This window comes from Mustela erminea, chromosome 11, assembly GCF_009829155.1.
Source record: "Mustela erminea isolate mMusErm1 chromosome 11, mMusErm1.Pri, whole genome shotgun sequence".
Taxonomy (NCBI): domain Eukaryota; kingdom Metazoa; phylum Chordata; class Mammalia; order Carnivora; family Mustelidae; genus Mustela; species Mustela erminea.
In genome coordinates, this window is record NC_045624.1 from 44781952 (window position 1) to 44804751 (window position 22800).

The following is a 22800-nucleotide window of genomic DNA, read 5'->3' on the forward strand; positions in this document are numbered from 1 at the left end:
AGTAACCAGCAGACTAATAGTTTTCCCCTCTAATCATTAAACTCCTAATTTATGTCATTTTTTTAAACATACATTATTTATGGTGTTTCCTCAGTTTTAAAACATGCATTTTGTCACATTTTAACATCTATGAAATCAGGAAGTGTCCTGCAGTCAGTGTTGCCTTTCATTTATAATTGCCAAGGCTTGCTGTTTTATTTTCCTAAGTAGTACTTAATATGTAAATGTATTTTTCTCCCTTCCTTCCTTCCTTCCTTCCTTCCTTCCTTCCTTCCTTCTTCCCTTCCTTTCTCTCTCTCTTTTCCTTTCATTTTTAAATACTCTCTACACCCAAGGTGGGGCGCCAACTCACAATCCCAAGATCAAGTGTCACATGTTCCACCAACTAAGCCAGCCAGGGTGGGGGTAGGGGGCACTGTGAGTGCATCTTTCAATCGTATTTCTATGAAATACAGTATTTTCTTTAAAGAATGTGGGAACTGTGAGATCTGCAATTAATTTCTTTTTCTTTTTATAATATTCTTATCAAATCTCAGTGTAACAAGTGTGATACATTCTCTGCGTCAGAAATACATACTTTCACTGTTTGCCATAGGATTCAGTCATCTGTTCTTTTTGAGAACAAATGCACCATTAGAAAGGAAGGATATAATTTTGAGACTGGAGGATAGAAAGAAACTAGATTTAGACATAAAAGTACCATACAGTGAGAGGAAAAGTTAGACAATTGCATTTCCATAATTACATCCTTGCAAAATGTCTTCATAGAACCCAATGAATTTTCTGGTAGAGTCTGAGCTAATGATGTGGCAGGAGGCCTGGTTTGCAACCCCACATGCTGCTGACGACCCCTATCCTTCCTGAGACTCTTATATATCAAACAAAGCAGTTGAGCTGGATGGTTTTTGAGATCCATTACATTTCTAGAAAGCTCTGATAATTCTCATTTTAAGAAGATTTATTTACATAAACGTTTTAATAGTTTTACTCAGGTCCACAAAGCCTAAATGCTTCTGGTTCTCTTGATAATTCTCATTTTAAGAAGATTTATTCACATAAACGTTTTAACAATTTTACTCAGGTCCACAAAGCCTAAATGCTTCTGGTTCTCTTGTCTTACCAGTGTGGTCGATGACTTGCTGAAAGTTTTCATTTACAGAGACCCTATAAAGAAACAAAAATATTGCGAGTCAAACAATGTGTACAACTCAATTATACTAAATTGCATTTTAATTAAACAGATGAGAGTAAATGCAAAGCTAGGCTTTTTTACAGGGGGACTTTTTAAAAGCAATCAACAGCCAGGGACTGGAACAGTATTCTGTTGAGTACTTTCAAATTGATATATAACTTTTGCAATAATAGAGAGATCCTTCATACACTCAGTTAAAATGAAAAGGTAGGCCTGTCTCACCTTGCCCCAGAAGAGTTACCCACATTGTTTTCACAGATTTTTGCAAGAGATATGTGTAAAGGCACGGAGAAACACTTACAAGAATCCAGAGTCCAGCCACTGCTGAATACTTGCTTGTTTGGAATCTTCTATGAAGGGGAAAGAAACAGACCATCAATCAAAGCACACCAGCTAAAATAACGCTACCCTATTATCCAGCCACCACCCATAGCTTTATTTCCTACATAGTTACACACTTGTTTTAGAAGGCATATTCATTTATTTTCCCAAGGCAAAACTTCCTGCTTTCCATAATCAGTCTTTCCTGAGAATGAAGTATAAACTTGCCAAATGACTGACATCAAAACAGAAAGAGAAAAAGAAAGAAAGAAAGAAAGAAAGAAAGAAAGAAAGAAAGAAAGAAAGAAAGAAAGGAAAGTGAAAAGGAAAAAGAATAACACTGAAGTACAAGAGATGTCAGGATAATTTTTAAATTACCTTAGTGTCAACATGAAGAGTGAAAAAGCATACCAGACTTTTGTCTTTCTCTTGTCGGATATAGATCACCATGGACCCTCTCCTTATTGAATCACGTTTACCTAAGGCAGCTAGCCAGTGATGTGTATTTGCAAGGAGTTCTCTGCCAGGTTCTAAACCAAATTTGCATTCATTCCAGGGACAAATTGCACTACAGTCCCAGGATTGCCAAAGGCACCCTGTGTTAAAAAGGCACCAGTCTTTTAAGGTGGATCTTTGTCACTGGCTTAACCAATAGTCAAGGAGCAAAAAGGAGAGGATAGAAAAGCAGTATTTCCCAATAAATATTTCTTTCCTTTCTGGTTGGCTACAGGCTACTCTGGTCTGATTTTCTTTGACTTTATCCCACCGAACAGTGAAGTAACTGACTTAGCCCCTCACAAGGGGTCTGGTGAACCAGAAAGGCCAAGTAGGCAAGCAAGATGCTTATTTTTCAATTTAGGGACTCTAGAGAGGTAGAATGAATTGGGTGGTGGGCAAAGAAGAAATACTGTCAGTTATATCACTGCTGAGGGAAAAGTGTTTTCCTACTTACGGCTCTTTAAACTATTAAAATTATTACGGATGCTTCATGCAAGACCCAGCAAAAAGAGCCTTTCGATAGAATGTTTGATGTTCTGAAGGAAGCGTCAGGTGTCTGGCATGGATTCCATGCCCCTTCAGGGTCCTGGGGAACTTGAGATGAGGAGACGTTGAAGTAGAAAGGGAGAAGTTGGTCTATTTCCATCAAGAAGATGTGTGTTTTGAATGTGTGTGGGTGGAAGTCAGAAGTACCCATTTCACAGAAGTCTGTAGCATCCTGCCAGGAACACTGGATCTTCAAAGCCAAGTGTTTGTTCCAGAATCATCTGTCCCCAGCCAAGCCCCCATGACCCTCAGCACCCACAGCAGAATGTTTTCAATAGCCCTGAGGGCCTGTTCTCACCCAGTGTGGAGATGATGACACTCTGGCTTTCCTCCTCAGAGCCAGGAGGCAACTGCTCATCAAGGGGAATCCACACCCTCTTGGTGGACCTCAGGATCTCTCTCCTGCTCTTTTCTTGGCCTCCTTGGGAGTTGCTGGAACCATGTGACCTCTCCGCCATTGTGAGAGAGCAATTCGGTAAACTGAAACACGGAGACACACAAATCAGACCCCACGAGCCTGCTTTCTGGCTTGATTCAGTGAGAAGGAGAAGCCAGAGCGCTCGTAGGCCACCACAGTCTTCTGGAGCTTGGCTCACCCATCTGATCAGAGTTCCCAGTCTCAGTGAGGGAGAATGGTTTCCTCTCGGTGGAGTGGCAGCTGGATACTGGATACTAATGTGACCTTGCCACATCCACCCTCTGGTGGATCCAATTGGGTGGTCGGCAATGTGGACGGGGAGCAAAGAAATGGTGGACTGGGAAGGCACTCCAGCCAGGAAGAAAGATCGAAAGTATTGATTAACATAATCAATATCCTTCAAGTTTATCCAACGTTACATCTATAAAAATATTTTTAGAGAATCCAAAATGTAAGAAATAAGGGCTTTGGCAACAGGTCAACCTGGATGAGTCTCACCTCTGCAACTCTGTCGCCTTGTGTAAATGATAAAATCTTCCTACATTCTCTTATTTCTTAGTTGGGTATAAGTTGTACTGAGTGGTAATTACTGTTGAGCTCAGTGAGTACTTATGATGTGCTAGAATCTATGCTGAATTCCATGCATCCATTATCTAATAATTGCCAACAAAGGAAGCAATCTAACTGCCACAATTTCTTTGTAAATTGGAAAAGCAGAGGGGTTGCATACCAAAGACAGCCCAATAATGAGCACTCAAACCAGGCACTGGAGAATAGGGACTGTGCCTTATTTATCTGTGTGTTCCCCAAGCATATTCCTGTGATTAGTAAGCTAGACCATCTAACCGATAGGATGGTTGGGACAGTTAGAATATTAATGAATATATTATGCATACTGCTCAAGAAATATTGACCACCCCCATTATCTCATTTAACCTCTATTAATGTCATTATGAGGCTTGCAGGGTAAGAGGAGGGGACAGAAGCTTAGAGCAGAGGAGTAAACTGTTGCAACTCCCCAGATTATCAGGACATTAAGAAAGAGGGCCTCCTTCTCACTCATCAATCTGTCTCCAGTATTTGACTGAATTCCCAGCACAGAATAGATGGTAAATAAATACATATAGAGCTAAAGTAGCAAAGCTCGGTTTCAAAACCACACTTTCTGACTAAATCCTTTCCATGGCATCTACTTGAATTTGCATTCATTTATGCTTCAAGTTTAGAGAAATGACTAAATAGTCAAATACCTATTTCAGCAGCATGTCTTGCATCCCTAAACTCACCCATAGTCACTGGCCCTGTGACTTAAACCATCTTTTCTGATCAGTGTTTAATCAAGGCAAGTCATTCAGATATATTATAAACATTTGAATATTTTCTTTTAAGTATATGTAAGCATTCTTGCTGCAATTGGTAGTGAGAGTTTCCTTCCCTGCTTCATACGTTAGAATTCTGTAATTCAACTGAAGTATAAATATACATTTATTGTTACAATAGTAAATTACTGCAAAAATCAATGACAATGGTGATGACTATTCATTTTACGATAAAAAAAAGCAAATACTAAGAAATTTCAATTGTTTAAAAATTATGGCAAAGGGTGGACAGGTGAGATCTAAATTAACAGTGAGTCTTTTAGTCAGCCAACTTTAGAAAGTTAACTTTTGGAGGGTGCCTGAGTGGCTCAGTCAGTTGAGCATCCGATACTTGATTTTGGCTCAAGTCAGGTCATGATCTCTGGGTTGTGGGATCAAACCCCACTTTGCGCTATAAGTTCAGCAGAGGGTCTGCTTGAGATCTTCTCTCTCTGTCTCTCTCTCCCTCTGCCCACCTGTAAGGGTTCTCTCTGTCTCTCTGTCTCTCCAAAATAAATAAATGTATCTTTTAAAAAAAGGAAAGTGAACTCTCAGAATATTCTCTGGGAACAACAACAAAAAAAAACGTTAAAAAAATTTTCAAACACAAGACAAAAATAAAATAATAAAAGGCAAAAATGATACAGATAAGATTATATTTCTAACTTTTATTTGGTATAGTAAGATGCATAACACTAGACAAAATCAACTTTAGGAATTGCATTTAATTTCTGGCTATTTAATTTTACACACGCTTTGGCTCTTTTGAGTAAAAAAAAGTCCTCTTTGGCAATGCCAAGCATCTTGCGTGTGTATTCAACTCCGACAATGCACAATTTCGAAAGGAAGGAAAATCTCCAAAATCGTGCTCAACAAGATTCATGAGAGCTCAGACTCAGTAAGTGCTCAGGGTTTGAAGAAAAGAATAATGATTTATGGAAAAATAAGATACCCCAGAGAGTCCTGCTCCTCCACCAGCCTCGGCGGTAAGTGGGGTCATATTTAGCACAAAAGCTTCTGCTCCGTAGTGGGGGCCAGAGTTCTCAAGCAGCTGAATTCCTCAAATTGCTGCATCTGTACTACAATGTCCAATTTTAACCCAGCTACCACCTTTTTTCAAAAAGAACGCTGTAAAAATCATCAAAGTTTTCGATAAAACTGCTGCTTTATTACTGGTCTGTCCCCAAACTTCTGTTCTAAAATGGCACGTTTGACCTTAGCCACCAGGCTCGCACAACCGGTGAGGATATGCTCCCTGCCAGCTCCGTGGTAGTTGGCTTTAGAGCAGTAAAAGCCTGCCAAGAAAAGTGGGAACCTTTGCTAAAGGCGAGGGTCAGGGACCAGTTTGTAAAGAAAAACCCTTTTGTTCCGGTCTGTTTCAGTGGATCCCTTTCCGCTTAGTAAACAAATCTGCTTTGGATTCTTCAGTGCTTATGCTGGATGCTCCGGTGTCCTTCCTTTGACCTCCACCGGCTTGACCTAAAGAGCTGTTCTTTGTAAAGGGACAGGGATCAGGTGGCAGGTTTCAGGATGTGGTCTCTGTCCAATCCTCTGATTAACCCCTTTATCCCCAGGACCATTTGGAACCAAATTCTTGCCAATGCTGACTTAGTCCAAAGTGAATCTTCATCTCAGATTATGTTTCCGTCTGTGCCTGAAGGTCCCTTCCCTGTCTTCAGATCCTTTCTATCCTAATTATAATGCCATTAACCCTTATGTGTATAAAGAACTTCCTTTAATATGGGAAATTTCTTAAATTATCATGTTTAATTTAAAAAGAGGATGAAAACCAATATATGCAGCAAGAACTCAATTTTGTAAAAACAAAACTAAAGTGAAGTGTTTTGAAAAGACAAAAAAGAGAAATGTACTGAAATATTACCAAGTTTCCGATTTTTTAAAATACTCAAAATGAGAAAGAAAATTGGTGTTGTTACATTAACTTTACATGACATTGTCTTTCACTTGGGCAAAGGCAAACATGTATGTGAAGCTTTCAGCCCACAGTGAAATCACAGAATTTGATACTTTGATTCTTGAAGCAGGGACAATGGTTACATTCTGTCCTCTGGGGTTATTTAACTTTTTTCACCTCTCTGCAAATAGGTTGTCTTGCCAAACAGCTTGTTCAGACTGGAGAATAGGGACTGTGCCTTATTTATCTGTGTGTTCCCCATAGATCCCAGCACAGAACTCTGCCCAGGGTAAATAATCTGTAACTGTAAGCTGATTGCTTGGTTATTTGGTAAAGGGACACCAACTGCTTTAGCCAGCATTCTTGGTTCTTATGTGGTTAAAAGAATAAATGTTTTCAGGTTAGATAACTCCAGATTTTAATCTCAGCTCTGTTGCTTTTCTGACATCTCCTTGGGGAAATTTTCAAACATCTCTGATAATCTATTTCATCTCTGTAATTAGTAGGAAATAACCACTTCATATGGCTGTTGGAAAAAAAATTAATGCAAAATGTATATAAAACAATCAATACCCATATTGATCAATTTTTTTTCTTTCTTTCTTTATGTTGCCTCTCTAGGTCACTTTCATGTCAATAACCATCAAGTATAGGAAAAGAATCACCAGTCAATGTAATAGTTGGGTTCTTTTTCCATAGGAGATCAATTCGACACTCATAGTTTGTGGATAACCTGTGTCGTCTTGAGATTACTTAGTCTGAATAATTGTGAAGATACAGTTGGAGAGTATGAGAATAAAATATTTCTGTGACCATGAGAATGCAGATTTACCTGAGACTAGAGACTCATATAAGAGTTTGGAAATACCTTCAACTACAGTCTTAATTTCAAGGTTATAAACTGATAATTGTAGGCTGTAGTTCTAGCCTTGACCCCACTTGTGAAGGAGACCTGTGCTCAAGAAGAGAACATCATAATGGGAAAAAAATTCCACAAGCATTCTAGGTCCACAGGAATCTCACCATCCCTATGTCTCTACAGTGGATCCTCGTCATGGCTGCCTCTGCTCAAGCCTTCTGTTAAGATCTCAAATGGTGGGCACCTGGGTGGCTCAATAGGTTAAGCCTCTGCCTTCGGCTCAGGTCATGATCTCAGGGTCCTGGGATCAAGCCCCGCATGGGGCTCTCTGCTCAGCAGGGAGCCTGCTTCCCCCACCCCCCTCTCTGCCTGCCTTTCTGCCTACTTGTGATTTCTCTAGCAAATAAATAAATTAAATTAAAAAAAAAAAAAAGATCTCAAATGGTGTCCTGGCTTCCTTGCTCCCCTCCACCTGCTATATACAATGACTTTCACCAGCAGAAAAATTTAGGAGAAGTCTACTTAGAGCCATATGCTCCATGAAGACCTGTCCCCTTCCCAGTTGTGACATCACTCACAGAGGTTTAAAAAGGAAGCCTTGAGAGCCCCTCGTGCTCTGAAAAAGATGATTACCATGAGCTTTGATATCATTCACTTCCCTCCAAAGACTAAGGTACCAGCCCTGGGAGGCTAACACTTTAAGAGAACTGATTCATACTTCTTACTCTTGGAGACCATAGGACTAATCCCATCATGCCCCTGAACCATGCTCCTGTGGCAGTGGACATTGCCTCATCTGGCCCAATCTCCACCTTCTCCAGGCACTCCCAAACCCTATGCCCTCTGGAATTCAGGGACTGTCACCTACCAAATCCTTTTTATCCTAAGCTCTTCATTGAATGTCCCTTCATGCCCTTTTTCTAATTCAAACCTGAACACGGTTTCCTTTGCCTCTTTCTCAGGCTGTGGCTTTTTTTTTTCCCCACCCACTGAATAAGGACCGTAATCTTGGAGATAGTATAGAGTTCCTCCACATTCCTCAATGATGCTTTCAGATCTCATTTCCTCTCTCCTTCGAAGCATAAGCTATCAGACTGTGTTGTCATCAACATCCAGGACACTCACCCTCATTTACTAAAAATGGAATGGTATCTCTGTGATCCTCCTGGAAGATTTCATTGTCAATCTAGATGACCCATCAACACCTGACCACTGAGTTCAATAATCTTCCCACTTTCAGTATCCCTTCCTTCCACTCAGTTCTCATGGTCATACTTCAACACTATAAATGAACAACCTTCAAATTCCCGATTTCAAGCATCCTTTGTCACCTCTATTTTACTCACAAACTTTGCTTAGATACCATTTTCCTTCCCTATTGGATTGTTTCTTTAAGCTTAGAACATGCTATCATGTCTCTCATCTTAAAATTATTCTCCTTTGACCCTTCAACTTCCCTCCAACTCCTACTCTAGTTTTCTATTTATCTCAAGATGATGCCTGAATTCCTATTTCCACATCTTAGAATAGAGGATCTAAGCTTCAGAATGGGGTATTCCTAGTCATTTGATATCTTCACTTGGATGCTTACATTTTTAACATAATATGTAGCACCCTGAATTCTTTACTCTTTTCTTGACTTCTGCTTGATTCCCTGTATACCTGCCTTTATTCCATAGGCCCCCATCTCAATAAATGGTGTACACTATTCAGGCAGTTGTTCAGGCCAAAAGCTTATGAGTCTTCCTTAGTTCCTCTTTTCCTTTTACATCTCACATCAAGTCACTTAAAAGCGGATGAGAAAGAGGCCCTTACAGTAGATCTCACATTGACCTCTGCTGCTGTTAACTGTATGTGAATGAGAACTTATAGTCTCATTTGGATCACATAGCAAATGCTCCCACGTACAGACCTATCCACACCTCCCACTCTCTTATTACCCACCCCAATCAGTATGCTAACACTTAAATATCTGTTCTCATCATTTCAGAATTTTCAGTAGTTTACCACTTCCTCTTAATGGAAACAATCTTTTCATTCTCTATTTCTCGTTCTTTCTTTCTTTTTAATATATCTTGCTCTCTCAGATATCCTCCTATCTCACTCAAGGCTTTTTTTCTCAAGATCTTTTGTTGGCCTTTCTAAATTTTTTTTTAGAGTGGGGGAAGGGGCAGAGGAGAGTGAGAGAGAGAATCTTAAGCAGGCTCCATGCCCAGTACAGAGCCTGACATGCAGCTCGATCTCACCACCCTCAGATCATGACGTGAGTTGAGATCAAGAGTCAGATTCTTAACTGACTGGGTCACCCAGGAGCCCATGACTTTCCTAAATTTTGAGTGTTCAAATCTCAGCCCACTCTTATCTTCTCTATCTACATGCTCTCCCTATGTGAGTATGGCTTTAATTGCTCCTCTGTGATCTAATAGTTTAGTATAAATCACTATAAAGTATGTTCATATTGTTTTATAAGTTTGTACTTACAATTCTGTTTGACCATGTAAGATTTTCTTCAGGACAGAGATCTTAGCTCTCCTATCATAATTGTAGGATAATGTACTCAATATATGCTTGCTGAATAAATTAATGTTTAAGTGGATGCTAGCAAAGAATTGAGAAGTATCATTGCAAGTTTGGTTATGAAATCTTTGATAAAATTTCGATATTCAGCAATGTTAAAGGTACAACTTGCCAGGAATAGCTATGGTATCAGAGAACAATGTAACCTGAACTAGAAAAATGATCAGATTATTATTTTTTTAAGATTTTATTTATTTATTTGTCAGAGAGATAGAGAGAGTTCAGGCAGGCAGAGTGGCAGGTAGAGGCAGAGGGAGAAGCAGGCTCTCTGCAGAGCAATGAGCCTGATGTGGGACTTGATCCTAGGACCCTGGGGTCATGACCTGAGCCGAAGGCAGCCGCTTAACCGACTGAGCCACCAGGCATCCCCAAATGATCAGATAATTAAACAGATACATATATATTTGCACACATACATGCACATATATTTCAATATATATTCACTATATAAATACATATACTACCTCCACTTTGAAGCAAAATTTTCTGGGTTATCACTTGAGGTCCACTTCCACTATTTCAACCAAGATTATCTGAGTAAATACCTTCTTTTACCTTCTCTTATGTTCCTTCCACCAGCTAACAGCAGATGAAAGATCTTAACTCATCACCAGGGAAACAAAAGGTAATTTATTTTAATTAATCAACAAATAGTTCATTGGTTGCATGACATTGGGTATGTGGTTTCAAGTTGTCATGGAATGTAATTTCCTCTTGCACGACATAAGAAAACTGGATGAAATGAGATGGTTCCATAAGATGATTATTCTATTTCTAGCCTCCACATAACCTATTCATTGACCAATGGAGCTCACATTTTAAAAATATTTTAGGGGCACCTGGATAGCTCAGTGAGGTAAGCCTCTGCCTTTGGCTCAGGTCATGATCTCAGGATCCTGGGATGGAGCCCTGCATCGGGCTTTCTGCTCAGCAGGGAGCCTACTTCCCCCTCTCTCTCTTGCCTGCCTCTCTGCCTACTTTTGATCTCTCTCTCTCTCTCTCTCTCTCTCTCTGTGTTAAATAAATAAATAAAATATTTAAAAATAAATAAATAAATAAAAATATTTTAAAGGTATGACCATCAAAACTATACAAGGGATAAGAATAAAAACACCGTTCCTATTGCTTAGAAGACAACTCAAAAACTCAAGCAATAAAGCCAGGCCAGGAATGCCCTTCTGCTCTTCCTCCCTGTCCAAGTATCAAAGTCCCATAAATATGGGTAAAGATTTCCAAGTGATTCAGTGAAGTAGAAGCAGAGCCTAGAGAATAGAGTGTTCTGTCAACACTCTGCTAGGAGGAACGCGCAGTCTGTGATGATTCGCTCCGTGGGTGGCTTCCTCCCACTGTGAAATCTGTGAAGGGTGCTCTCTCCTGCCATTTAGGAGCAAGCTAGATTTAAAGACAAAGCAGTTGCGCCCAAGTTGGAATCCAGAATCAGTTCTCTCAGACTTGGAGTCTTCATCTTTTGCTGGTGAAATAAGCAAAAGAGTATTAAGATGACAGTCAAGAACCATATCTACAGCTTCCTAGAAACGTGAAATGCCTTTGAGGCTGGGAACACTGAATCAACAGATTCACCTACTGCGAGCCCTGTTCCATCCAATCCCTTTCCAACTTCAAGGAGATTTTTTCCTTCTCAATGATTCTTTCTTTTTTCCTTATTCCTACTCTTGTCTTCTCCGTATTTGCCTTGCCTTGTCCTGGGGAAGGAGAATGAAAGGTGGTGGGGCTATCTTCCATTCCCGTAGCATCGCCATCCAGGTTCATTCGTGTACATCATATTCTGGATGCGCGGACCTGCTAATTGTTTTCAGCGTGCCCTCCTCTCTGCTGCTACGGGCTGCAGATCCCTCTGCTGGTGCTGCTTTTCCCTCTTTCCTGGATACTATTCCACTGAGTTCAGATGGAACTCATTCCATAGAACTTTCTTCCCTTATCACTCTCCACTCCGATCCTAGCTCTCTTCTGGCACTCCCACCAACCTGCACAACTCCTTATGAAAGCACTTTTCACATCAGTTTATTTACACTTCTGCCCTTCCCACTCAACTAAATGGACCCCCTGGAGACAAGGACCATGACTTTTTTTTTTTTTTTTTTTTTAACCTTGGCACTTAGCCTAGACCATGAGTAATAATGGGGGATTAGCCATGACTGTTAAGAATGAGTGATTTTTCTGATACTGGACTCTTGTTTTTGTTCTCAGGAGGTGAGAATTATGACTTACCTTCACAGTCTCTGTCAGTCCAGAGACAGTAATGTGCACTTGTCATTCCTCATAAAAATGCATTGTATGCATGAACTATTACATAAATGCAATAATAACATCTACCAATTCAATGAAACATTTTACTGTCTATGGTATACAAAGAAACTTTGAGGAACTTATAGTCCTTTATAAAAAATAGTACTTATTAACTATATCGTGAAGTAGAACATAATATGCATTTTAAGAGAAGTATAAAACAACTGTTCTCAAATATTAAAGGAGGAGAATGCTCATTTAGGGACATAAAAAAGGTTCCTTTGAAGGGGAAGTATTGGCTCTGGTTCTTGAAGATGGGTAATGGATAGACAAACATTCCAGACAGGGGGATTAAAATGCATGTGAACAATTATAGCATAAATTTCACCAAAGGGCTATTCAGCAGTGGATTTGCAACAATTAAACAGCTGTTCTTCAATGTTAGCTTACTGAAATCACAAGTCATCTTATCTGATAGAGCGATGATTAATATTTTGTGTCTACTTGACTCGGCCGGGGGGTGCCCAGATATCTGGCTAATCATGATTTCTGGGTGTGTCTATGAGGGTGTTTCCAGAACAGATTAGCACTTAAATCAGAAGACTGAGTAAAACAGATTGTTATCCCCGGTGTGGACAGGAATTATTCAATCTGTTGAGGCCTGAAGAGAAGAAAAAGGTGGAAAGAAATTTCTCCTTCTCTCTGCCTGACTGTTGAGCTGGGACATCAGAATCTTCATGCTATAGAACTGGGGTTTACACCATTGATGCTCCTGGCTCTCAAGCTTCACACTCAGACTGGACTACACCACCAGCTTTTCTGGATCTCCAGCTTGCACATGGAAGGTCATAGAACTTCTCAGTCTCCACAATTGTGTGAGCAACAATAGGTAGGTAGATGGATAGATAGATGGATAGATAGATGAGAGATAGATATAAATTCCTCCCTCCCTCTCTCTCTAATTAAATACATGGAATTATTTTACTATTACATATTAAATATATATTTAATATATAATATATATAAATATATTTATGTTATATATAATACATAATAGATATAAAATATATAATAATAGTTTATATATATATATATATATATATATATATATATATATATATACACACAGATATATATAGATATATATATACACACACACACTAGCTCACTTCTCTGGAGAATCTGACCAACCAATGCAGATGGCTATTTCTCTTAAAAATACTCTTAATTGGACTCTATAATACCTTCCTTCTATACACTTTTCCTAATACCTTTAAAAAATAACTGATCAATTTGCTTTAAGATTTTCCGGGTGTACAAGGCACCTGGGTGGCTCAGGGGATTAAGCATCTGCCTTCGGCTCAGGTCACCATCCAGGTGTTCTGGGATCGAGCTCTGCATCGGGCTCCCTGCTCAGCGGGCAGTCTGCTTCTCCCTCTGACCCATTGCCCCCCACCCCGCCATGCTCTCTCTCTCTCACTCTCTCTCAAATAAATAAAGTCTTTAAAATATAATTTTAAAAGATTTTCAGGTGTGCACATCTCAAGTTTCAAAACATACTGTTACACAATAAAAATTGCATCATATTTCAGTCCAATAAGAAACTGTCATAATGGTTAAAATCGTGACTACAATGAGAATGTGTTCCATCCAAGAACACACAGACATAGCTGGTAGTGAAGAGAAGAGATCAAGATTTAAGCCAGCTCCTGGGTCTAAATCCTCTTTCCAACCTGGATTATTCCACAAAGGCATATTCTAACATATTCTTTACTCCTCTGACATCAAAGGTGTCATCATCTTTGCTTTCCACCATGATCATAATCATAAACATCTCAGGGAATGTAGAGAAGAAAGTAGATATTATTCCTTATAAGTGATTATGAGAAACTGTCCTGATATTACAACTTCATAGCTGTTAAGTATGTTGATAGGATTTGTCCTATTCCAGATAGAAATCTACATATGCAGAAATAGGTTACCTATGTTGGAAGGATTCCTGCATTAAGGCAGGTAAACTTCGTATTATTTTTAGAACTGTGTGTGAATTTATAGTTATTTCTGAATTTAAGATTTAATGGAAAAAATACAAAGCAAAACAAACAAGAGACCCCTACACAATTCATCAAAATGAGTTCCAACAGTGTTAAGGATTTAATGTGAAAAAAATGAAATGAAAATAGTCCTCAAAGAAAATATTGGTAAATGTTTTTCTAATCTTGAGGTGGTGAAAGCTTATGGTGAAATGACACCAAAGGCAAGGAAGGAAAATTGCAATGGATTTAACCGGTTAAGAGTTTAAAAATTTCCTATGGTAAAAATAAAAATGTCAAAATGTTAAAAAATCTATAAAAATGTTGAAGTACATGTGACATGAAAGGCGTTTTTATCCTGGATGTATGACATGCGATGATAAATCAATAAAAAGAAGACACATAGAAGTAGAAACAATGTAATGAGGCAATTTGAAAGGAAATCGGGGCGCCTGGGTGGCTCATTCAGTTAAGTGTTCAACTTCTGACTTCAGCTCAGGTCTTGGTCTTAGGGTTGTGAGTTTAAGCGCCACATTGTGCATGGAGCCTAGTTAAAATGGAGGGAGCATGTACGAAGGGCTAAAGAATGTAAATGTAGTTCACTACATATTATAAATATTCAAGGAAATGAAGACTAAAAAGACAATAGGTGACCATATTAGATTCTCAGAAATTCATTAGTGTGAGAACGCCTAGAAGATAGGAAATTGACACTCGTCATTGTGGAAATATTAATTAGGGAAACCTCCTGGAGAGCTCAGATAATGTGTACTAATATCTAAAGGAGGCAGACCTGTGGGGAGATGGGAAAGCTATTCTTAGAGAATCCCAACAAATAATGATAGAAGGAATGACAGATTAGAAAATCATCCTCTGAACCAAATCGTGGTAATAAGTACCAGAGAAAATGACACACGAGTCCCACTAGTTACAATAGGAAGTAAAAATAACTTCTTCCTCTTACCTCAGAAACATCGCTTGACATGGTATTCACAACCAAAGGGAAATAAACTAAGAATTTTGAGCCTAGAGCATTTCCATCCCCTGTATTTTTTACCTTTCTTTGTTAATGGCAGCCACCCAGGTAGTCCTGGGAGTACGGAAATCATCCAGGCCAGAATCCATGCAATTAGATCGCTTACCTTATGGCTTATAGTCTTTCTTCCTGGGCATCACCAGGTCACACTGCTGCGGGTACGGAAGTTTCAGATCATACTGATGAGGGAGCAAGAGGCTGGCTGAAGACAAAGCAAAAGCTGGCGCCTTGCATCCCCCCCCTTTCATCCGCTCCCCTCCATATGTGTAGCATTCCACAGGCAACCCTGACTGCCCTAAAAGAAGAACAAATGGTTATCTTGCAGAGATCACAGTCCTGCAAGGTAGGAGTCTTCCTTGGTTTGCAAATATCCTTGAGATTTACAACAAAGAAGTTACCTTATCAATAGCCCAATCTCCAAAGACACAGAACTCAGTTCCTCAAGCCTAATGTTACCCTCCCCTCCATAAAAACCGAAGGAGGTGGAAGTAGAAGGAAAAGTAAATAAAGTTAAATTTCTTCTAAACCTAAATCTTATTAACAAGGATGCTTGATAGCAGGAATGGAACATTCCACCAGACTTCCAATTGTCTTTACTCGATAACAACTAAGCCTTCAATATCCTGATAGTATTCTTTGCCCCAATAGCCCTTCTGAACACCCCTTTGTCCTCACCTACCCAACCGTGGGGTATATAACATGCCCACCTTCACAACCCGGGGCAGCAGCATCTCTGCCTGCCCACGGGCCCTGTCCCCGTGCTTTAATAAACCACCATTTTGCACCAATGACGTCTTAAGAATTCTTTCTTTAGTCGTCGGCTCCGAACCTCCTCACCCCACCGAACCTGACTTAGGTTCTGGGACTTCATCAATACCACAGCTGCCCTCCCATTCCAACAGAAAGAAACTGAGAACAGAGGACTGAGACCCTTCCCCCACAGGCTGGAAACAAACAAATGGTAAGAATGACTCTACCAGAAGAAAGGAATTTTGGCAGAGAAGTGGCCCTTGCAACTTGCTGTGGTTGTTCTCAGAAAGTGTCTGCTTCTATTTGGACGCCTTCCTGTCTCCTTGAGCATCACAGCTGCTAACACTAAAAAGTCCTTGTGAACACAGATGCAGGTTTCTATCTGCTCCTGTTTAGGAGCTAGACATGGAAAGCCAGGGCAGTGGGCTTGCCCAAATCTACAGTCAAGCTGGGGATAAAGATACAGGGGGATTCTTTCTAGTCTCCCCTCCAAGAAAGCTGAAAGCAGTTAGAAATGGCAGGAGAGATTGGTAGCCAGTCCTGGACTCAGGGGAGGAGTGTGGGGGAAGGAATACAATGGCTCCAGTTGTGTTTTTATTTCTCTGAACCCTCAGGCTGTTCCTTTAAAGCCCTTGACTGTTGGCAGTAACATCAGGTCTGAATGCAGGGCTGGAAAGTACTTCACTGAGGAAGTAAGGCAAACTTGTCTTCATTTGGTTACCATGGTTATGGTACTGTGTGTAACCAACCCGACAATTTGCATTGCAAACCATCACTGGAGATGAGGACAGTAGAATTTGATATTCCAGGTGGAGAGACTCAATTCCCAGGAAGTTCTATTGGAAAGTTCAGAGGAAACGAAACAAACATACGTGCGTATTCCCAAGCCCATAAAGAAGGGACCAAGCTGTCAGGGCTAACAGTCAGTCCTACCTTCCAAGGGATTTCAGTATTTGTGAAGAATTTTAATTGAAAGATCAGACAATCCCACTTAGAAAGGTAAATAAGCACAATAGCAGCTTCATTTTTAAAAAATTAAATTTCACAGTCACATTCACCATGCATCCTTATAAAGGACACAATGCTAAAGCCCTATTTAAAAATAATTCTGGGGCACCTGGGTGGCTCAGTGTGTTAAAGCCTCTGCCTTTGGCTCAGGTCATGGTCTCGGGGTCCTGGATCAAGCCCCGAATTGGGCTCTCTGCTCAGCGGGGAGCCTGCTTCCCTTCCTCTCTCTCTGCCTGCCTCTCTGCCTACTTGTGATCTCCGTCAAGTGAATAAATGAAATCTTTAAAAATGATTCTGTTCTTGAGTCGTGCCTGCCAACCATTCTTTTCATTTTGATAAGCTGTATTATCAGAGTTTGGAATGACAGAAAAAACCATATGCATTTCCAATGCTATTTCATTTCAAAGAAACAGAACCCAAGGGATGCTGGGTGGCTCAGTCACTTAAATGACCAACTCTTGGTTTCAGCTCAGGTCATGATCGCAAGGTGATGGGCTCTCGGCCTGAGTCAGGCTCTGTGCACAGCCCAGAGCCTGCTTCAGATTCTCTCTTCCTCTCCCTCCTGCTCTCTCTCTCAAATAAGTCAATAAAAGTTTCAAAACAACAATAACAATAAAAACCAGGAACCCTAATATATAAAAGTGGGAGGCTTCAAGGGGAATGAAGAAAAAGACCTTATTATATTTCCCCTCTCCCCATGACAGTTTGAGAATTCCTCTGCAGAACTCCTGTCTGTGAGCAAGATCTGAATAGCCCTACAAACTGGCCTTGAAACTAACCTGGGAGATGTCCCTTGTCTCAGGATTTCTCTCACCTCTCTACCACTAGTATCTGAGACCTTTACTCTCAGGAGCCCAGGAGTGTCTTAAGGTCTGAGGTAACACAACATCCTTTTCCTCCTGTGGCACCCACTGCCCATTTATCCTTGAGAAGATCAGAACCTGGGCACCTGGGTGGCTCGGTGGGTTAAGCCTCTGCCTTCAGCTCAGGTCATGATCTCAGAGTCCTGGGATCAAGGCCCGCATCGGGTTCTCTGCTCAGCAGGGAGCCAACTTCCCCCCTCTCTCTCTCTGCCTGCCTCTCTGCCTACTTGTGATCTCTTTCTCTCTACCAAATAAATTAATAAAATCTTAAAAAGAAAAAGAAAAAGAAGATCAGAGCCTCTACATCACTTATTAGGATATGACAGTCTTGGACAAAAGCTAATTGACAAAACATATGTTAATTGAAATACTATGTCCAGAACTACACTTAGAAGATGAAATCCCTATTTTAACAGTTTTCATCTCAGAAGACTTTTTCAAAAATGGTTTTTTAGGGCACCTGGGTGGCTCAGTGGGTTAAGCCGCTGCCTTCGGCTCAGGTCATGATCTCAGGGTCCTGGGATTGAGTCCCGCATCCATCGGGCTCTCTGCTCAGCAGGGAGCCTGCTTCCTCCTCTCCCTCTGCCTGCCTCTCTGCTTACTTCTAATCTCTCTCTGTCAAATAAATAAATAAAATCTTTAAAAAATGGTTTTTTAAATAAAAACAGGCATGCACTTATATCCACAAAGAAGCCCTCAATTACCCACATTTTGATTATCCATTAATTACACATGTATTTATTTATGTAGCTCATTTATTGAGACTTGCTGTACACATGCATAGAAATCTGCATTTGAAAATAGGAAAATAAGAGCCTATCTAAACATAGCTCCTACGAGAAAGGTCTTGGAAAAATCAATTCCTCTTCAGATCCATAGTCAAATCAGAAAAAAGATACGTGTCATCACTGAATTTAAAAAAAAAAAAAAAAACCTTTCTTCATGAAAATTAAAGAAGATATAATAGTGAAGAAGTTGGGTACCTGGGTGGCTCGGTGGGTTAAGCCTCTGCCTTCAGCTCAGGGTCCTGGGATGGAGCCCTGCATCGGGCTCTCTGCTCTGCAGGGAGCCTGCTTCCCCCTCTCTCTCTGCCTGACTCTCTGCCTACTTATGATCTCTCTCTCTCTCTGTCAAATAAAGAAATAAAATCTTTTAAAAAAAAACAGTGAGAGGGGCACCTGGGTGGCTCAGTGGGTTAAAGCCTCTGCCTTCGGCTCAGGTTATGATCCCAGGGTCCTGGGATCGAGCCCCGCATCGGGCTCTATGCTCAGTGAGGAGCCTGCTTTCTCCTCTCTCTCTGCCTGCCTCTCTGCCTACTTGTGATCTGTCTGTCAAATAAATAAATAAAAATATTTAAAAAAATAGTGAGAAAGTCTGTGAAACTTTGAAATGGCAATTGATAGCCAGTGCATTGTTATGCTAAGAACAGCCTCCCAAATAGAACACTTCCGGCAGGGTCTGTCCTTCAGGTTGCAGAAGAATATCGCTCAGGCCAAATAGATACTTCGAGTGAATGAACAGAATTCACTGTCTGAGGGAGGAGGCAAGAAAGTAGATCAAAATGACAATAGAGTTGCTAAGTTTTTCTGGAGAAAAAGAAAGTATTAAGGGACCTTATCGGTAGGGTTCTTGGCCCAGCTTTGGGGGTTTGGAAAAAACATCCTGGAAAATAACAAGTCGAAGCCTGGTCCTAACAGAGAAGAGAAGTTAGTGGAGGAGGTGAGGGAGAAGGGAGGCAAACTAAAAGGCGGAGTTTCTGTGGTTAGCGGAGAGGTGAGAGTAGAACAAAAGTGAGATTGGATAAGTGATGCCATGCAGTTTCCATATTTTCAATAAGTAGGTCATTCTCATAGCCTTGACTTTTTTGGATTAACACGGCAATCTTGGAATGGAATGTCAAGGTTAAAAGGAAAATGAGACCCGGAAAAGCTAAGTGATTTGACAATTTTGCAAAATGAATTTTTGGAAAATGAGACCCGGAAAAGCTAAGTGATTTGACAATTTTGCAAAATGAATTTTTGGTATATTATGCACTAGAACGAAGGTGTCAGGAAGCCGCTGGGTAATGCTTCTACCATTAATGGGTCATCCTGGGAAAAAACAGGCTAAAAGAAACCCAGTTATCAGGTGAGTTCACCAGTAAACCCCTTTGTCTGCGGTAGCCTTCTTAAAGTGCCAGTAAGTAAATGTTAGCCCCTACGTTCTGCATGGGGTGGGAGGAAGGTAGAGGGAACAGCATGTGCTTGGGACAAGAGAGGGAATGGTCCACTTGAAGAACTGCAAGAATCTAGGAATGGCTACTGCAAAAACTATGAAGAGGTGTTTCAAGTCATGGAGCTGGAGAGAGAAGGAGGAACTGGATCGTGAAAGATGTCATGTGCTATTAAGAACTTGAAACTTTATTCTGAGGGTAATGGGAAGTGACATGATCAAATTTATATTGTAAAAATGTTCTCTTGCTTCAATATGGAGAATGGAATAAGTGGAAGGAACTGAACTGAAAGATGGGAGCCTGGAAGCCAGGTGAGATGTAATTGTGACTACAACGATGGCCCCAAGATTAGAAATAAAAATGTGAGTAACTTGGGACTCATGTGGGAGAAAAAAAAAAAAATCAGTAGGTTTCATTAATTGTCCACTATGTAGGGGGAGACAGTGGTCAAAGATTTTTCTCAGGTTTCTAACTTGGGCAAGTGGTTGGTACCATTTCTTTATTGAGCAGGGATTACAGAAGGAGGAGTCAGTTTATGGAGGGATCTAGCATGTTTTGTTTTGCAAATGTAGCTTGAGGTTTCTGTAGAAACCCTGAGGAGGGAGTATCAATATGCCTCTTGGATACTAAGTCCAGAGTTCAGTAGTGAAGGCGGGGCTAACATACCTGGGCAGCCACAGACTGGCTCCTATGTGAACCAAGGTGACAGATGAATTCATTGAAGGATGGAGTCTGGAGTGAGAGGAGAATCTAGACTATGATGATGAGGAAAAGAGTTAAGAATGCCAAAGCAGAAGCAGACGTGGGCTCTAAAGAACGGAAACCTTTGACCTACATGAGAAGCCACATTATAATCATGTTGCTTGGAGTGGAGAATAGAGTCGGAGGCATTGTTGAAATGTCTACTGGGAATAAACTCTCATAGGGAGAGACAACAGTAAAAGGTCTAGTAAAAGGCCTCTCAGACCTGAATGAGCATGGGAGTTGCTGGAGAGAACTTTCTAGTCCATCAGTAGATCTGGGGTGGGATCAGAAAATTGGCATTTTTTCCTCAAGTTTCCAGAACAGTGCAGATGTAGTGAATCCCAACAACAGTATTTCAGAATCATTGTCTCTGGTGGGCTAATCCTTTCCCCTGGTTGAGCTCTGACCAGTTTTCCTTCTTGTCATTTTCTTCTACACACACACTCACCTTCTTTTATTAAACATTTAAAAAGACATAGTGATTAGGCCAGAAGAGTGCTACAATTCCCATTTTCACCATCAGAAAACTGTTTTTGCAGAGAAGAAGTGAATTAGCAAACTAGTGAAGAGGTGGATTGGGATAGTGGTGGGTTAATGCTCAGAGACAGAGCCTGGGGTAGGGAGAGAAAGCCTCAGCCTTCCCAGGAATCTTCCTCTGACCCACATTCTTTACTAAGACCCATTGAAGTGTTTCCTGTTTTATAAAAAAGATTATGTCAACATAACTTCAAAGGTATACTCACTCTCATTTCAAGCTAGTCTTTCCCATATAGGAGTTCTGTATTTAGTAGTTGTGATAAAAATAGGATGATAAGATGATGGTAATAATGGCCACTATTTTTTTTTTTTTGACGTGTGCTAAATCCCATACTAAAAGTTTTACAAGATTTTCTTACTTGATTCTCCCAAGAAACTTAGGAGGAAGTCATTCTTTTTTTTTTCTTTTTTTCTTTTTTTTTTTTTTTAAGATTTATTTATTTGATGGGGAAGCGGGTGGAAGGAGAAGGTAAGGAAGAGGGGAGGGGCAGAAGGAGGGGGTGAGAGAATCTCAAGCAGACTACCATTGAGCAGGGAGCCTAACATGGGGCTCGATCCCAGGACCCTGAGATCGTGACCTGAGCTAAAATCGAGTGGGATGATTAATCGACTGAGCCACCCAGGTACCCTAAGGTAGAAGTCATTCTTATCTTCATCCTGTAGATGAAGAAACTGAGGTTCATAGATCTTAAAACAATTTGTCCTCAATCACATAAGTCATATGGATAGAGGCAGGGGGCAGGCACATCTATATCTATCTGACCCCCAAATCCATATTCTTAATATTTATATGTATTTCCACAGCTCAGAAAGGAATATGCAAACAGCTCCTATACACTTTCCAAAATTATTAGTTGAAGGAAGAGAAGCATATCTTTTCAGAGATGTCAGTTTTCCAAGTAGATTTAGCCCTGGGCTCATCAAGCTGAGTCAGAGAGAGATGGTTGTCATATCTGCTGACAGAGTTTCTATGCAGTTCCAAGAACCTGGCTGAACAGGGGCAAGAGCTAAAGGTAGGCTTTCCTTCCTCTCACATTTATGCAAATATGCTCCAGTTCAATAGTTTTGTACATTCCCAATGAGCCAGAAACTTACGAGAAAATACAGTCTCCATGTACAGTACAATTAAATGATGATTGGGACTGATTTATAAGTTAGTAAGCTACAAAAATAAATGAGAGGCAATTCTTTCCTAAGTAATCTTTAGCAGATAATATAAATCTAGATGCTAATGCTTGTTATGAGATTAAGTGACCCCAAATAGCTCTATATTCCACTAGATGGACATTAAGATGGGATTTCATTTTGGGAAGACATTTAACAATGCTTTTTATATTTTAGCCCTTAGAGCTAAATTGGACACATCGTGACTGCTCAACAAATATTTGTTATTCATTCTCATCTCAATAATCCTGCTAGGTCAATTCAATCTTTCCACAGTAAAGACCCAAATTAAAAGCTGCCTCTACTATGAAGGAGACTTCCTCCCCACCCCCCATTTTCCTCTCATTTTATTAATGCTGGTCCCAGAGCACTTAACACATTGTGTCTGTTATTAGACCACTGAGTCAACTGGAACTGATTTTGCCAATGAGACCTTGGCCATGTCTGCAGACATTTTTGTTGTCACAAATGGTAACAAATGATGGAGTACGCCAATGGAATCTAATGGCTAGAGGCCAAGGA

General features: G+C 40.4%; 1 protein-coding gene across 6 annotated transcripts in view; it reads right to left on the reverse strand.

Annotated features, from left to right (window-relative positions):
- The window catches only part of ITPRID1 (ITPR interacting domain containing 1), a 121403-nt gene that overhangs the window by 87207 nt on the left and 11396 nt on the right, over positions 1 to 22800 (reverse strand). For 5 of the 6 annotated variants that reach the window (XM_032304884.1, XM_032304882.1, XM_032304880.1 and 2 more), the window contains 3 exons: positions 2856 to 3037; positions 1494 to 1542; positions 1121 to 1164 (listed from right to left, as the gene is read on the reverse strand). In XM_032304884.1, the coding sequence (XP_032160775.1) occupies positions 1121 to 1164; positions 1494 to 1542; positions 2856 to 3015 (253 nt within the window). In that variant the 5' untranslated portion in view covers positions 3016 to 3037. Of the gene's footprint in view, positions 1 to 1120; positions 1165 to 1493; positions 1543 to 2855; positions 3038 to 15106; positions 15181 to 22800 lie in introns of those variants that run through there. The other variant, XM_032304881.1, reaches the window with a different exon arrangement.